The sequence below is a fragment of the Semicossyphus pulcher genome, unplaced genomic scaffold (genome assembly GCF_022749685.1).
Source record: "Semicossyphus pulcher isolate SPU_LCO1_2020_fin unplaced genomic scaffold, fSemPul1.0.p SCAF_11, whole genome shotgun sequence".
Taxonomy (NCBI): domain Eukaryota; kingdom Metazoa; phylum Chordata; class Actinopteri; order Labriformes; family Labridae; genus Semicossyphus; species Semicossyphus pulcher.
In genome coordinates this window covers 12566421-12584798 of record NW_027211615.1, presented here as the reverse complement: position 1 = coordinate 12584798, position 18378 = coordinate 12566421, and the positions used below count along the sequence as shown (strand labels likewise).

The 18378-nt window shown below is 41.3% G+C and overlaps 1 protein-coding gene across 1 annotated transcript in view; it reads left to right on the top strand.

The window, feature by feature from the left end:
- Positions 1-18378, top strand: part of fig4a (FIG4 phosphoinositide 5-phosphatase a) — a 68535-nt gene that overhangs the window by 38110 nt on the left and 12047 nt on the right. The window contains exons 17-21 of the mRNA XM_069686032.1: positions 4852-4990; positions 7704-7762; positions 8753-8900; positions 9120-9203; positions 10963-11161. Of these exons, the coding sequence (XP_069542133.1) occupies positions 4852-4990; positions 7704-7762; positions 8753-8900; positions 9120-9203; positions 10963-11161 (629 nt within the window). The remainder of the gene's footprint in view (positions 1-4851; positions 4991-7703; positions 7763-8752; positions 8901-9119; positions 9204-10962; positions 11162-18378) is intronic.

Below are 18378 nucleotides of genomic sequence, written 5' to 3'. Positions count from 1 at the left end.
AGCTGTCAACTTGACCTTTCAGCATGAGAAAACCATATTCATACATTTATCCAAGATGACATTTTATGACCTCTTCACTTCTCTTTTACAAATGGGTGTTCTGCCTTGAATTGTTCTGTTAAAGTCCATAATTTTAGGTTTCCTATTTCCTAATTGTATTTTTGGCTGACCGCCGGGTCAGCCCAACACACGAGTCTGAATGTGACTGACTGACTGACTGACTGACTAAGTGACGGTACTTTCACAGCCGTAGAGAGAGAGTTGCGACATCGTAATGGCGGATCATGGAGCATATTGGACCTCCACTAACACGACTCTCTGTTTATATGGCTCTGGATACTTTGTTCGGGGAGTAGGCGGGGCTACTCCTTCGCTGCTCGTCCGCTCTCCTCACCTACATCCGCAGCGCGCACCTGCTTTCAAACACGTTGTCATCGGCCTCATAAGGACAGTCCCTGTAACACAAATGTTAGCATGCTAAGAAGTTAAACTGAAATGGTGACCATGGTAAACGTAGCATACTGATATTAGCATTTGGCTCAAAGCTAGTATAAACTGAAGGAGCTGCTGCTGTAGCATCTTAAGGTTTTTTTAATTTATCATTACAAATGAATAAGTAATTAATCAGTCAGTGATACTACAAAGGTATTAAGAAGAATAGAAATGAATTTGGGCGGTATATAACCAACTGTATTACTAAATCCTGCCTGTAAAAGTTTCAGTATGTTTTTTTCCAGAGCTGGTATTAGGGATGGGTGTTTGCTACCATTGCTACCTTTGCTAGCGTTACTGCTAGTATGGCCTCAGTGCAGCCTCAGAGTCCAGGGGGCTCTGATGGCAATGCTGCAGATGGGATTAGCCATACTTAAAAAGCAGTTAAAAGGCCCGGTGCTTACAAATAAGCCTGTAGTTATTCAGTCATAGTTGTTAGCTAGCTTCCAATTTAATCCATAGACAGCATCAATCAAGCAGCAGCCCCAGAAGTCAGACAATCAATCAAAGTTAAACCCATTCTCCATCGCTAAGCAACGGGAAAGGACAGAAGAAAAAGCAGCAGAATGTCACAGAGCTGTCGCCAAGTTTATTGTAAAAGTCCAGTTGGTTTAAGTACGCTTGTAGCTGACAGATCTTCTAAGTGTGAATTTTGAGTTGCCATGACAGCCAGAAAACTATTCTTGTATTGCTTATGATTGTTACTGTTACTACATTTACTGTTAATGTTACTGTAGAGTGGTGACAGCCCTTAACTCCAGTCACAGCCCCGCTTTCAGAGGCACATTATCAGACAACCTATAAAGATGTCTTTATTTTTTGCACCAAATAATGGAGAGTAGTGTCGATAAGTATCCGTATCAATACGTAGATTCCCATCCCTACCTGGTATTACTTTGCATCTGATCGGAACCATTTTATTTTGTTGTATTCCCGAAGACGTACAAGCACTCAGTTTAAGACCTTATTCTTTGTTGTTCATGCCCAAGACATCCATGCAGTCATGGCTGGCTATCTGGCTATCCTGATGCATTAGGGCTTTTTTTTTTTTTTACATCAAGTCTGAAATAACGTTATATTTTTAATCTGAAAAACAAAACTTGAGTTTTTAATCATAATATGTTTTACAATTGTTTTTATTTTACACTTTTACAATATTTCAGAGATATTTGAAGATGAACTTTGCTGATTTTTACCAGACGATACGCACCATTATCCTCCATCATCAGTGAATGATGAATTCTTTTGTCATCTCTACGAAGCTCTCTGCCAGCTTCTCTCTGACTCACAAACACACCGTGGACGCACAAACATACAGTTCACACTGCCATATGCTCTGCAGCCTCTTGAATAGTAGGTGCATATTTGACTCACTGTTTTGATGAGACCTGTGAAAGGAGGGGGAAGTGTGGTGAAGCGAAACAGACCTGTTGACAAACCTTTACTGAAATGCATCCATTTACAACACATCTTGTCAGACGAGGCTTTTCGTCATCTACTTTTGTTTTGCACGTGTAAATAATGTTCATAACTCTTATCTCACGATGAATTGAATGAGACTCAGGCTGAAAATTACAGAGAGAAAAGGCCTGCTAGCAGACTGTAATAGAAGCCAAATTAGTTTGTAATTATCTAACGTGACTGTTGGAGCTGCACACACAGGGCCTCACAGTTGGAGGATGGATTAAATGGCACCGAACTGGGCATCATGCAAAACACGTGCCACATGCTGCACACACAAACACTCAGAGATTATCGAAGCACGCTCCCTTAGACAAACATGCTCCAGTGCCGTGGTTCAGAGAGTTTTTACTGGAAGTGTCTCATGGACTGCCAAGTTCTTATAGATGAAGAGGTGGTTTTGTGGGTAATATAGTTCACTTTTTGTGTGGCAGAATGCCAAGCTGAGAAACCTCATGTGGCTGACACATTTATTCTCATGTATGTGAGGGCCAATTTAGACGCTTAAGCTCACAACACTATAACTAAACTATAATATTTGCTGCATAGGGGTTCATGTAGCTGCAGACCGGTCAGGGAGCCCATGCTGACCCCTGTCCACTGCCGACAGCGCCTACAATGGGCACGTGAGAATCAGAACTGGACCACGGAGCAATGGAAGAAGGTGCACTGGTCTGATGAATCACGTTTTCTTTTACATCATGTGGATGGCTGGGTGTGTGTGCGTCGCTTACTTGAGCAAGATATGGCACCAGGATGCATTACGGGAAGAATGCAAGCCGGCGGAGGCAGTGTGATGCTTTGGGCAATGTTCTGCTGGGATACCTTGGGTCCTGCCATTCGCCTGGATGTTACTCTGACACGTACCTCCTACCTCAACATTGTTGCAGACCAATTTCATGGAAAGTTCAAGGTGTTGACTTGGCCTCCAAATTCCCCAGATCTCAATCAAATCGAGCATCTGTGGGATGTGTTGGACGAACAAGTCCGATCCATGGAGGCCCCCACTCACAACATACAGGACTCGAAGGATCTGCTGCTAACGTCTTTGTGCCAGATACCTTAGCACACCTTCAGAGGTCTAGTGGAGTCCATGCCTCGATGGGTTAGAGCTGTTTTGGTGGGTCGCCAACCTTTTTCATCTGAGAGCTACTGTGAAAAAATTAAAGTGGCAAAGAGCTACTTGCATTACATTTCTGTAATTGCTGGTGGCGCCCCATGTTGATTCTTTTGTCGACTGAAACGTTGGTACCACAGATGAGGCACACACACTTGTCCTTCACATTTGTGAATAAAAACTTGCTTTCCCTCTCCCCGTGGAAATAGTATGATTTCTGCTTTCTCTTGGCGTGGCAGCCTTCGTTGTCCATCATAAATCTGGCTAACAGGCTAACAGCACCGAACTCCTCACTTTAGCTCAAGTAGTGTACATAACTGACCTGACCTGTCGATGGAGGATGCTGCAACATTGCTGTGATTAGTTTGGTTCGGACGTTGCCGAGAGCACCACCGCTTTTTATTGCCAGCTGGAAGGCCTATCCTATCATTTTGTATAGGAGGGGGTGGGACATCTGTGTATTTGATTGAAGTGGGAAGAGGCTTTCAAGGTGCATTTATTGTCGTCAGATTTTTTGTACAGTCAGTGAACCTCTTGGCGAGCTACCTGTACCCTAACAGCTGAGTCATTTCCATGATAACTGAGCAACATCCATCCACTGATGAAGACAATAAGATCCAGTTGAAAGTTCTGGAAAAAGGTTCAATAATGGAAAAATGACTGCTAAGAAATAATATTTGTTGTCAGTCAAGGATTTCTTTTTGTAATTGATCGATATACTGACTAATTTTTTATTCAATCAATGAATTATTTGATACATAAATCGACAGGAAATAGGGAAAAATGCTGCTTTTCAAATTCCTTAAGCCAAAGCTGATGTCTTCTTACAGTTCGTTTTGTCCAATCAACAGACTAAAGCACAAAATTAACCTCTAAAAAGATAACCAGCATTGAGGCTAAATAAAGTAACTCCTCACAAATGAGAAGCTGGAAATTTTAAGGAGTGTTTGATATTTTTGCTTTGATAGCAATCAGTGTCAAAATAGTTGTATTGCATTTTTGTTAATCGTTCCTACTTTGAATAAGCTTGCATTCTCTGTGTGCAACATTAACTCAGCAGAACCTTGTTACACAAAAAAATGTTTCAATTCATTTTATTGGTATGAACCTCGACTCATCAACAACTCTCTTAAATATTAAAGGTACAATAAATAGGATTTTTCCTTGCATTTTGTCAACAACACATTCAAGCTGGGCCCCTCCTCCTGGGCTCTTCGTCACCAGAAGCTCACTCTCACTCTCTTGTATGAGAACACGCCCACCCTGCCGAGCTAACACCGACAGCATCACGGTTACCGTCGTGCTAGAATGCAAACTGCCGGTTACCTTTGCGCTAGCATGCTAACCGCCAGTTACTGTTGCGCTAGCATGCTTACCGCCGGTTAGCTTGTCCTACCCGGTTTGAGGCACCTACCTGTCCAACAGAAAAAAGGCCAACTCTGCATCGCTCTTTCACCATGTTTGCTGGTCTGAATGGGGTCGAGTTGCTAACTTGAACCACTCCCACACTCACCTATACGCTGTGATTGGCTCAGGGACCCACAACAGCGCCCCTCCTGAAAACAACAGAATAGATGCAGAGGGAAGGGTCTCACAAGGGTCTGCACACACACTCACCAACACACATGTGTAGAGGCCCATAAGTGATGATTTATATTATATTTGTACAAGTCTATATATTATTTTTCTAGGAAAATCCAACTTATTATACATTTAACTGTGTATTATGCCTTTGTGTTTCACTGTTTTTTCTCATTACTGTGTCCATCTTGCTCCTCCAGATGCTGACAGACAGGATGCCATCAACTTGTTTCTCCAAGTCTACCAGCCGTCAGAGTCCAAGCCGCACCTGTGGGAACTGCCCACTGACTTCTACCTGCACCAGAAGAACACCATGGCCCTCCCCCAGGAGAGACGCAGGTACACACACACACTTACACACCTACTTACAAAAGCATGCTTGCATCTGAATAAACTAATGCAATAATATTCCACATATACGAATTAAAAAGACAGTTTGAGACATGAAAAACATACACCTCACACACATACAATACCTCTTTCAATTGCTCCTAATATTTTGAATGTTTTTGTGTTGATTAAATAGCCCAGTTGGAAATCACTCACACAAGATTAGCACCTGCTCTACTGTTTCTAAAAGGCTCCAATTTGTTGCTATCAAACCTCATCTTTACTTTGAACAGGGTGACACAGCTGTGGCCTTGAGGTGTAATTATGTGTGTGGCACATTGTGCTTCTTGGCTTAGACTTACACCCAATATGAGGTCCACATTACTGCTGCCACTCTGTCTGAAAAGGGTTTATGCAGTGGCGCTGAGAGCAGACGACCTGCAAGTAGACAAACCACCAGTAGATGAAATCAAAACATCTCCAGCATTTAGAAAAAGAAAAATTCAGCTTATTAGGAAAATAAAACCAAATACTAAAAGTTGCTCTGAACCAAAAAGGAAAGTTCCAAAACTACACATTCCTAGGGACACAAAAAGTGATGAACATGCTTGTAACTGGGTCATGCTACTCTTTAGGCATAAAGACGTCAGCACTCGCAAAAAAGCACACAAAGTATTTGACTTTTGATGAAAAAAATAAAGCAGCTGAAGGAAATTAACACGTTTCAGCTCCAGGCTTTACGAAACTTTCCCAGGCTGAATATCATCACGGCTGTGACTCGGCTGTAGCGGCCTCATGCCGCAGATAATCACAGCCGTGCTGATATTCAGTACAACATCAGTACCTTTCATGTAATATTGTTACAACAGTTATAAAAGCGGCAAATGGTAATAAACGGTAATAATCAACAACAAATTCTTATTTTTTACTCCATCGCAACTAGTTCCACAACTTAACTGAATCTGGACTTTTGTTGCCAAGCAACCCAAACATTCTCCTGCACTCTGTGTCTACAGGAGTGATACACCGAGTGAAAAGTCCCAGTGCTGTTATACTCTATATCAGCACTCATTGAATGCCTCTTGTCCAATCAGATTACTTGGTCGGAGCTAACTTTATAACATATAATTTGCTGTTGACCTAGCATTAGCATTTTTCTCTGATTACTAGTCAAAGATACATAACATCTAAATCACTCATTCAGAATGTTGACCTAATTAGATAATCACATTTGTATTTTGTAATTTTTTTTGTATTTTACACAACATTCAGCTAAAACTGGTTGTGTATAACGTGGCGGTGTAGGTGGAGAAGGCTAGCGGCGTGTAGCAGTTAGCAGAAGCCCCGGGATAGCCGGTTAGCTCAGAGAGTTGACAGACAAACAAAACGGGGATTTCCACACGCCACTTTATTTTACTGTTCTTAAAATGGACGAAACAATGCTAGGTCTCCAGGGCGCTACTTTCACTAATCATACATGAGTACAACGTAGACACATAACCTAGACCAACTTGTTGAGAATCTTCACTCGGTCGGAGCATGCAACACGGGCGCTGAGTGCGACACCCTTCACCAGCACAAAACCAAAACAAAAGGAGACGCCACCTCGTGGCACTATTCAGTACTGCAGCGATACTACAATTACTAGACTCTTGACTGTTACATGTGTTGCAAGGATTTTTTCTTTAGTTTTTATTTTGCCTAATTACATGTGTTTCCTTTATAATGCAGAACTCTCAGATCCAGCGTATGATTAGTTTATAAATCCGTTTAACCTTTGTCATGATTATAAGATGCTCGAACAAAAACAGAGCTGGCGTGCTCAACTCAAAAACTCTACAAAGGCAGTCAGTGCTAACCCAAAGATAATACTGGAAGCATGAAGACGTCAGCACTCGCAATAAAGTATATCACTTTTAATAAGAAAAATAAACTGTTTAAAACAGCTGTCACACAGTTGTCTGTGAAACACTGACAAAAACCTTGGGCTGAAACACTTTCGTTTCCTTCTACAACACTCTTTGTTCACATTCTGACTGCATTGACCTTCTTTCATTTACTGGATAAACAGATGTGTTAATCTTTTCTCTTTGCACCTTATATAAATGCAGCACTCATGTATGATACCAATGTAAAGGATTATTTCTCATATATGTATGTCATACGGTGTAACAGAAGTGTGTTTGTGCTTTGTGACCAAGCCGTGGTGTTGTTTGTCCCATACTCCTTTTGACTTTTGTGTTTCATTCTAACATTTTGCCCACTTTCTGTTCTTCTGCTCATTTAGCTGCATGTGAGTGGGAGTATACTCCTATACAAGTTGTTTGTGCCCCATTGTCCACATGCTTACATAAAGTAGACCCAGTTATCTGCTGCATGCCACTAGTTTATGTAGCCACAATGGGCGAAGCTAGGTCAGCCATTATTCCAAAGAAATGATCATGGCGGGAACTGAAGTAAATTCTAAAGCCACACACTGCGCTGCTGCCTTTAAAAGTCACCTTAGTAGTGCATCACACATAAATAATAATCAGTGCATTCACTCAAATTGGTTGTATTAAATGAAAGGCTGATGTATTCAGGAGTTGTACAGTAGGTAGTTCAACCAAGTCATTTTTCATATCTAGGTTATGCTGAGTCCTGGGAGAGACGGGGCGACCGCACAAAGCACATCCTTCTGTGGAAAGTTTTTAACACACTTGTGTCTCTTTTCTGTTTCCAGCTACACTCTGTGGTGGTCAGAGGGAGTCCTGTCCTACCTCCCTGTGCCCTATGATGAAGGTACCCCCTCATTATATCATCGGCCTATAAATTACATGTAACAGGGACATGTCTGCTACAGGTTAATGCATTGATCCATTCTATAAAAAAAGGTTCAAGACTAAGGTAACAGTAGCCAAGGGAAATAAAAGTATACTGCATTTGCCATTGCCAGCATTTTTAAGGGGGAAGAAGACACACCCAGCAAGTTGCTCAATGCATACTTTCCTTTTTAGACTGTTTGCCTTCATCTGAGCTTCGAATTTGTTTCTTTTTCTTTGGATTTTCACTTATTTTTGAAGTTGTATCTGTAGTCATCGATCTTTTCTGTGTTTGTTCAGCCATAGTAGATTACTGTTTACTCGCAACACTTGCAGAGACCGGAAAAGCAGCCGCTTAGCTCCGCCTACCCTCTGCGGCTGACCAACCACTGCTGGCTGATGGAAAACGCGTCACTAACTGGGCGCCGCTTGTGATTTTTTTTTTTTTGCGAAAGTCGCCACAGACACCCAGTCTGTAATACTGCAAATGCTTTCATCAGTGTGCCATAGGCTCAATCACCACTGTGTTACTTCATTCGGCGATAGATAGAGTCTTAACAGACCTTTTTTTACATGAAAATCTTCAAGATTATTGAAGTCAAAGAACAGCTAATGGTGTATTTGTAGCTGACTTCTTTCGGTGCAGAACAGTGCATGGGAGACCAACAAAAAATAATCATTTTCATGATGATAAAAAAACAAGGGACTAAATGCAACGTTGCCCTTTACTATTGTGTTTTAAATCATTTTTGTACAGCCCGAATTTATAGAATAGAAATAGAGAAATAATCTTAACCAGGCTTTAGCTACACAGGCAACACTTTTTAATCCATCCTTGGTTTTGGTCATGTTATTCAACGTTTCGACTAAATATCACCTCACTTCTTTAGTGTCTGGATTAATGTCTTGTTAACAATATATTTTTTGTCTTTGCTTGTTGCTCTATTCGTGCGCTCCTGTGTTGATGCAGTCCCCTGTGAGGACACCATGAAGAAGGTCAAAGTGAAGAGAGTGAACCGCTTTGAGGAGAGTATCGACATCTACACCGAATTCTTCAAACCTTATGAACTCACCTCGTTTGATGACACTTTCTGCATCGCCATGACCAACTCTGCAAGGTGAACACAAGTTCATGCAATCAGAATTTTGCTTAGGGACATGAAAAATAACAACTTACGTGATGGTAATCTACAATTAGGTACATGTTTTTGTCGCACATTTCTGAGTTGATGAAAACCACCAATATATCGTGTACCAAACATTCATTATAAGCTTTTGCTTTGAAAGTACTGCAGGATCTCAGCTAATGGATGTACTTGTCATTTGTGTCCATGAAGAGAATTTATGCCCAAGACGGTAGGAGTGGACCCAAGCCCGTTCACTGTTCGCAAGCCGGAGGAAACAGGAAAATCAGTGCTTGGGTGAGCGCATCCTCGGCTTTGTTCATGCCCTAATATGCTGGGTTTTTTTTTGCATGTAATAAATCCATTGTCACCGTGCCCTCTTGCACACGGCTTCATTTGACACTGTGTTCTTAGTTAACCAAAAACAACCTCTTGTCCTCTCTCTTGTCTTTGTTGGGAACACTAAGCGCTGTTTTCACCTGCTATGAACTGTGTGTGTGTGTGTGTGTTCATGCACACACATACTACACTGCTTAATGCACAGCTTCTCCTTGGTTAGAAACCTAATGTGCTGATGGCTTATAATGGTTTGCACATTATTGCAGCGCAGCATGACCACTAATTCACTACACATGGCCACTCTAATGTTCTGTACTGCTTTTCTTTTAATGCCTTTTCTTTGTTCCTTATTTGGATCCACATTAGCCTCCACAAACTGGTCGCTAGTTATGTTGGGGTCCACTACAAACAAAACACCAACCAATTTAAGTTCATACGGCATGAATGCATCAATAAGAGGCAAAACAAACACTTAAAAGTGGTGACATCATACAGTAAGTTTGTGCAGAGCTCACTGGACAAACTCGTTTTATTGCAGTGTACTGTTTCATTTTGCATGGAGATAGGGTTTTAATTTTGCCTCCACAGTTAACAATTATAATAATCGTCACCTTGCACGCATTAGCGCCTAAAGAATAAAGAGCTAATTTGGCTGCTGCAATTTGCTGTTCTCTTTTTCAGATGTTCCCCAGCAGCTCTTGCCAAATGAGCACTGCACCGCACGGTGCTCCAGGTGTGACTGAACTAAGTCACGTGCAAATGATTGTATAAAAACAGCACGTGTACACACATGCTTACACACGCAGACACACAGCACACCTCTATTTTCAGTCACCTCTCTACATCCATTCATCCGCCCTCTGAATCACCTGTGTTTAGCAGATCACAATAGCGACATGGTGAGCAGAGAAATCCAAGGAGTGTTTTTCCCCTCAACATCTTTAAGGAGAATCAGTAGGTTCTCCCTGGTCTGTTGGAAATTGTAGTTCTTTCAGATCTCCTTGATGGAGGCTAACAAGACTGTAAGGAAACCCTTTTTTCCCAGCATATATCATTGATCCTTTTCTGTCGCACCCCTGAACTCTTGACCTTAAGTAGGAGTATTTAAATGACTTTACTTTGAGGTTCAGCTCTCTTCAACATTACCTGACATGATTATTTTGGAACCTGTTCCCAAAAACATGAAAGTAATGCAAATAATGGGCCAATACTCAAGTGTAGGTTTTGGAATCTGTGTCAGGAATTGTATCCGAACATCTCTAACTGTCACCATTCTCTCTCTGGAGTGGATGCTTCCCAGAACTGCCTGTTACAATCAAATCTGCAGTGACAATGAGGCACATTCTGGCCGTACTGGGAGAAGCCAGCACGCGGAAGACGGAGAAGTTTGGACTGGTTAAGAAAATTGTTTTATCTCAGAAGCATTCTCATCGTGCAGTGACTCAACCAGGCTTTTCTTGGCAAACGCAGAAAGCATAGTTGGAGGCACTTCGGATTTGTTATTTCAGTATTAGTCAGGTTCCTTTAGTGACGAGCTGTGGAAGAACATGAAGCCTTGGCTGCTGTGACGGACAATCTAGTCTCTTAAGACACTCTCAATCACACTCCTTCAACATAGAAATAAACAGGTTCTTAATAATTGATGTCAGCTATTTGCAAGCCACCTTATCTGTTATTGCATACTTAAATCCTTATTTCTGTTTGTGTATGTTGGCAGAAACAAGAGCAACAAGGAGGAGGCATTGCTCCAGAGGAAGACTGCAGCCAGCGCACCTCCTCCCCCGAGTGAGGAGGCCATCAGCAGCTCATCAGAGGACGACTCGGAGGAGGACCGTGACGACGACGGATCCGTGTCCCAGCGCTCTACGCCAATCAAACTGCTAACAGAGTCTGGAGACAGCAATCGCACACAGGAGGTATGAAAACACAAAGCTTATAAGGAGCAAAGAGTGAAGCAAAGGCTAAATTTAGAGCCTTATTTTTAAGGATACAAAACTGCCAATCAAATGAGAACCTCTACTAAATCTAGGCTGTGTATCTCCTCTAATGACCTCCGGGAAATTGCACCTCGCGGCCGCGTTGATGTCACTCGCTATTATTTTGGGCCGTAAAAAACATTTTGCCTTCCAATTTGAGTGTGTCACTCTAATTGTGTTTTCCTTCCCGAGTCCCCCAGAAGAAATCAGTTCTTTGTTTCTTTTTGCGTCAGAAGAAGGAGTCATCGTCAACTTAATCAGCCTCAATGAGAGGGGGCTTCTAAATGGTGAGGAGATTGTGTTAAGGTTGGTTTAAGGTCTTTGCTCCCTAACACTTACTTTCTACTCTCGGTTTTGCTCTTGAGAATAGAAACCCTTCTGCTCACTTATATGATCTTTTTTTAATGAGGTTTTAATAACAAAGGAATTACAGGTACTGTCTGAATACATAAAGAGCCCCGTACTGAACACATAAAAACAGTGCATCTTTGTTCTGTATGCACCCTGTATGACTTTCTCGATCATGGCTGCCATGTCAACAGCCGTGTACAGTGTGTTTTACTGATCTCTCTGTGAGGGTAACCTTTGAAAGAGAGCCAGAAATGTAAAATCTGAATAAGCCTCAAACTGGTGCCCCTGACTCAGACATGAAAGACTTTTATGAGAGGTTATTTCAATTAACACCCAGGAGCCAAGTGCACCAGCTGGGCGTAAAAAAAATAGGTCTTTTCCCTTACATCCGACTTAGCTACGACGACTTCTTGATTACCAACTGACACTAACAAAGACGGGTTGTAGATGCGCCCGGTCTTATGATGCGCATCCATGTGAACACAAAGTGGTGAATGTTGCCAAGCAACACACTTCTCCACTCTCTAACCTCTCCCATCAAATTCTCTTGACAAGATATGGATAACACAAAACAAGAGTAAAGAAAAATACATTTTACGGATAGTGAAATAAGGAAACTCTGAGTCGTTTGCAGAACATAAAAACACAAACAAAGAAACAAAAGCTACGGAGAAGGAAATTGATCAGTGCTTTAATCATTAATGATAAGCATGCCGTGTCCGATTTACATTAGGGACTTTAAGCAGTGTATGAGGGATGGCTGCAGCGGCCATGAAACATTCCAACGGGATGTCATAGTGGTAGAAAACTAATGTTACTAAGCAACAATTTGCAACAACGGCTACTTCTGCTTCTTGTGAAAATCGCTACTCTTAAAATTGCCAATTTAATAATCGATGAGGAGTTTATGTTACTGTATGACATGAACCGGTCCAGAAATTTAGATGGACAGTGTCACAGCTATAAAAAAACATATAATTACCTGCTTACGCTCTGACGTTGTTCTGACTACGGCAAACCAGTCTTTCTTCCTTAGTAGACGGCTGGGCTACAACGACAGGAAGTGCGCAAAGGTGAACTTTTTTTCTTTCGAACGCCGTAGCCGTCCCTGCAACTGTCGCTGCCTAAAGTCCCTATTTATCATGTCTGTCACGGTGTTCTGAAAGGCCCTGTTGGCACAAAATCTGAGCTCAAATCAGCACCTGAGTAGATTTCCAGTGGGTCGGTCCGATCACGGATGACTCTGTCTAGTTTTAATGCCGTTTTATTTATCATCCTGTAAAACAACAAGACACACTGCCACTATGAAAATTAAACCCGGGTGCATCACAAACAGGGATTAAGTCTAACTGTTGCACAGGGTGTAATTTAAAGTCCGTCGTAACTTTCAGCTCTAGGCTGGATGTAATGTTACAACCAGGCGTACGCCCAGCTGGTGCCCTCGGCTCCAGGGGGACAAAGGTTGCATTTATATTTCCTGTATTTTACAGTCTCACTTACCTTCATTAATAATGCCGTTGGTATAATCTTTTTATAAACACAAAATCTATTAATTAGATGGATTTTAACAGGTTTTTAGTTGGACTCAAATAGCATTGACCTCCACTAGGACTGACTATTGACAACACCTGCAACACATTGGTGAAAATATGAATATTTAATAACAGTTATTCTGTTTCCATTGTAAAAACCAGCCTGTAATGTCAGCAGCATACTCATTATTCAGTGCAACATGATCAAGGTTTAGCTAGAGTATCATACCATCAATACACCTTCTGTTTTTGTGTTCACTCTCATTGCTTTGATGGGAAAGAGTTCTCTGTTCCTACGGCACAGGTATCATTAAGGAGTGTATGTGGGACATGTGCAGTGGGATTTGTTCTCCTTTTAAGACATCGGGTGATTTTTGGTCACCTGCAGGTTTTTCACCTGCTCTTGCTTCCTTGTCAAGGCTGCTGAAGCTCAACGTCTGCTTTTGCCTTCAGCAGCCTTTTATTTCTGGATCTTGTAAAGAAATCAGTATTTTTCCCTCTTGTTCTTCTTTAATACTGGCCACAATGTTCTTTTAATAGTAGTCTGCTTCCTTTGTGTCATCTGTGATCATTTGCATTTAGTTCAGTCAAGTGTAGAAACCGGTTTAACAAAGTAAGTGAGCTCATTAAAGTTGTAGAAGAGACTGTTGGAGTGCTCCTCTCAGGATTCGTTGTCCAGCACTGCCGTGCGAGAGTAAATGTGGTTAAATCTAACTGAAGAGAAAGAGGCTGCACCAAAGTGAAAACTTCACTAACTTTGATGAACATCAAGTGAAACACTCCCACGTTTTCTTTTACACAGTCTCACATTGTTACATAAGTACCAGCTTGTGTGCTGCTAACATAAAGCTGCATTCATTTCAGTTTTTTTCTTTTGGCCACTTAGCTGATATCACTGTCACGTGCTGTGGCTTAGAGTTCAAGAGAGTTGTCCCCTAATTAGTTTGTATTTGTGTCTGTGATTGTGATTAACTTTGATCCTGATGCATTGGCATCGCAGCCTCTGCCATCAATGTTTGAATGTGAGTGTGAAAGGGTGAATGTGACATGAAGAGTAAAAGCGCTTAGATGGATCTAAAGACTGGATCTAAGACTGGAAAAGTGCCATACAAGTACCTGTCCATTTACCATTGAACAAAAGCTAACATACTCTTACCTTATGCAGTTTCATAGGCAAATATGTTAAGACACAGTTGACTATAGCAGTTGTCATGGCAGAAAAATTGTTTCTTGTTTACAAAACCAGCACAAACTGGACAACAAACCATGTGCTTTTGTTTACCTGATAAATAAAAGCCCAGTCTTCACTCTCCTTTAAGCTCTTGGGGCCTGTGTCCACCAACAGTGTTTTTTGCACCGTCGGCACCCAAAACCTCAATGTAAGAGCGCTTCTTACCAGCGCTCACTGTTGCTAGGATACGACAATTGTCTATTCCGCTTCCCTCGGTAGTGACCATTAAGTCTCTTTTAAATTTCTCTATATGCTTAATATTTGCTTTTATTTATTATAATTTAACAAAGAAACCATAAATACGATGGAAAAGAATCATGACCTGGCATTAGCAGCAGCTCTACACCTGGAAATTGCACCCTCAAAAAAACGGCAGGATTAGGTCCACCTCCGCCATTGTTGTTGACAAAGTTGATATTCTATTCCCTTCTTGATTTTGATCAGTGAACTGACGCTGAACTGCATTGGCGCAAAAAAGCCGCTAGTGGACACAGGCCCTTATTTAGCTTCACCAGCCCCCCAAAGGAAATATCAGGCTCTCTAGCAGCTAACAGGCTCCATTATTTTCTCCAGCTAGTCAAAAAAAGCTGCTTAGTAGAAACAAGGTTGGTGAGAGACGTGAACCAAAACAGTTGGTTTGTTGCCGTCCAGAGAAAAACAAAACAATGAGCTGACAGAAGCTAAAACATGGTAGACGTGAGGGGCACTGCGGGGTCCAGCAGTATTTATCTGTGTTTGCCACTTGGAGCAAGACCTTTCATGTTTTGTGGAGATATATGATCAGTTGTTTACACAAAAAGATATACTATGCAGACTTAAAGTCTTATTTGAATATGACTGTGTTGTTTTTAACTTTACTTTTGACTGTCAGAGCGAAGCTGGAAAATTCTAGACGTAAGATTTTAGCTTTCTTTACCTCACCTCACTATAGTCCACACTGTGTTATATAAATAGAATGAGTACAGTACAGTCAGTCAGTGTGTCAAAGGGTGGAATCAAACACAAGAAATAACAGAAATGTAGAGGCTTAAAGAGTCACCAAAAATGACTGTTTAGATGCAGCAGTTATTATGTTACTGTGGTAACAAGCATTGTTTCCACCCATCGTGTCATCTGAAGGAGTGAGGTGACTCCTTTGTCTCTTTCTTAATACATAGAACATACATAAAGACTGATTCACTCTCATGCAGCAACATTTTAGTCATTCGCAAAAGATGACTGTGTTTGAGGGCCAAGTCGTTATTGGCTGATGACTGTACATTCAAGCTCCCCTATGCCTGGGATTGTGGGTAATTCTTTTTTTTTTTTATGAGGGGATCAGATGGTGTCGAGTCTTTGCTTGAAGGCTTAGGCGGGTGATGCTGTTCTAACACAATCTTCTACAGTGCTTACATGAAGGGTCTTTATTTTCTGCAATGGTGACAGTGATAAAGATGTCACACATTGCTCCACTGTCATCATCTTTGTCATCAGGGGACATTTTAAAGATGTTAAAACTGACCCCTGAAGCAAATGTTTTAAAATTCAGCCACACAAGGGAAATGGCTCTGTGGATGTTAATTTCACTCCACCACTTTGGGTTGGACTCAAATATCCGTGATGCCTGAAGGATGAATCCATATTGGTGTAATCCTCACATTTGTTGTTAAATTCTTAACTTTTCCTGTGCAGTCTCGTAACATCTATCCAATGGATTGTACATACAGTCATTTTTTCCCTACACTTTTATTTACCAATAACTATTCACTTAGTGCCACCATAAGATTGACATTGAGGGTTTTGACTCCAATATTGCAACAGTTCATGGATAAATTGTCATGAAATGTTGTTACGGACCATGACTGTCCTTGATGTTTTTTTAGGCTAGGTCTTGTGAAGCTGCTTGTGTTAAGTGCTAACGTGACAATTTGAGAAACCTGGATCAGTACCAATCATATTTTTGTGTATTAAAGCTCCAGTGAGGAAACTGAAATTAATTCTGATGTCTCTATATGACCTACAAAAGCAAACCAGACCATCAGCATCCAGATTGATTATTTCTATATAATTATTTTTAATACCTGAAACCGTTGGCGGGGGGTAGGTGTCAGACGAAGCGATGAACTGCACGCTGCCTTTGTTTACATTTTCCCAGGACAACAATTTAAAGTGAGTGATGCATATGATTGTTAAAAAAGCAGGATGAGATTTTTTGTTAAAAACCACCGCTTAAGCATGAACAGGACAATATCAGCAGAGAGATACGAGGCTACAGCTTCGTCCACAGGGGGCGCCAAAATCAAGAAAAACAATAAGTTTAAGGAGCTTTAACTATGAAACTAAAGCCAGGACGCAATCAGATTGAAATAAAGTCTAGGAGCAGGATGAAACAGCTAGCATGGCTCTGTCTGGTGTCTACTGAGCAAAAGAAAAAAAATCGGCATGGCAGTACTTCTTATACTTCCTAAAAAATGCCTTTGAACAATTACTATCTAAACTATTAAATATGTACATTAACAGATGTGTAAAACCAATAGGTTTTGTTTTCATGTTTTGGTTTTAAAGGTAATTTTGTGCCAGAAAAAATTCTTACTTGCAGTGTTTATGCTAAGCTAAGCTAATTGCCTCCATGCTACAGATTTAGCTTTTAACCTGCACACATCAGTTGTCATTATTTTCTTAACTCGCTCTTGGCAAAAAGCAAAGAAGAAAATTTCCCAAAATGCAAAACGAGTTCCATCCATCCATCCATTATCAATACCGCTTATCCTGTTCAGGGTCGCGGGGGGCTGGAGCCTATTCACAGCTGTCATTGGGCGAGAGGCGGGGTACACCCTGGACTGATCGCCAGTCAATCACAGGGCTGACACATAGAGACAGACAACCTTTCACGCTCACACCCACACGGGCAATTTTAGAGTCACCAGTGAACCTAACGAGCATGTCTTTGGACTGTGGGAGGAAGCTGGAGTACCTGGAGGGAACCCACAAAAATATTACTTTTCAAATGACAGGTTGGAAACAGCAAATTCTTATCTTAAGAACTGCCTGTTTTATCAGCCAAAACTGGTGCTTGCAGCTGCAATTCATCACATTAATGGACAATGACGATGCTACAAAATTAACAGCGCAGAGAATCTCTACAAAAGTATTCCAATGGCACCGTTTTTGATCTTCAGATTTGAGGCCGAGGTTTTCCCTCTCGTTCCATCCATCTCTCTCCACTTCTGATTTATGATTTATTTTCTGTACGTTTTCTCTGACATGTCTTCTCGAGGGGCCTTGAGCAACGAGCCCATCATGAATATTTCTGGCTGGACAGCTAGCTCACGTGTCGTGCGCACACACTCCCCGCCGTGCGTCTCATGTGGCTGCCTCTGAGCCTGTCTCTGAGGATGGATTGCCGGGGTGCCCGCACAACACAAAACTGTTGAAATATTTAAACATCAGATCATTACTATGTTTGCCATGTAATTACACATGCTCATTTCATATTCCCCTCAAAGTGGGCGTACGTGTCCCCGCATGAACATGGATGGATTTGTATTGTTTGTGTATGTATAAACTATTGTTTATGTTTCCACAGTCGTCTGTGTTCTCATGTACTTTGTGATTGCGCGAGGCTCTGTGTTTTGTGATTGTGTCTGTATACCTGTATGTGTGTATGTGTGCGTGTGTGTGTGTGTCTGTGTGTTCACAGCTGCTGTATCTTGGCCATGTTCCAGGAACTCCCTCGTTTGTTCTCTCCTCTGTGCAGCTAAAATCGATACAAATACAGTGAAAACCAAATACATTATTTTAAGCATATTGCTCAAGTGTCAGAAAACAGTCAAAGAGGAAATTGCGATTGATGCTTTACGGCCACTTCTGTCCACACTGTTATTTAACAAGCTTCACTCAGTCATGTTGGTTAAGGTCGAAAAATACACCTCAAGGATTGAAAATCTGTTCAAGAAATAATTCCTTTGATGAGTATTTGCCAGACATTTTAAACAAACTGGAGAATTAAATGCTTCTCTTTGTCAATTCCTACCTTAAATACTTATATATACTTAATACTTAAT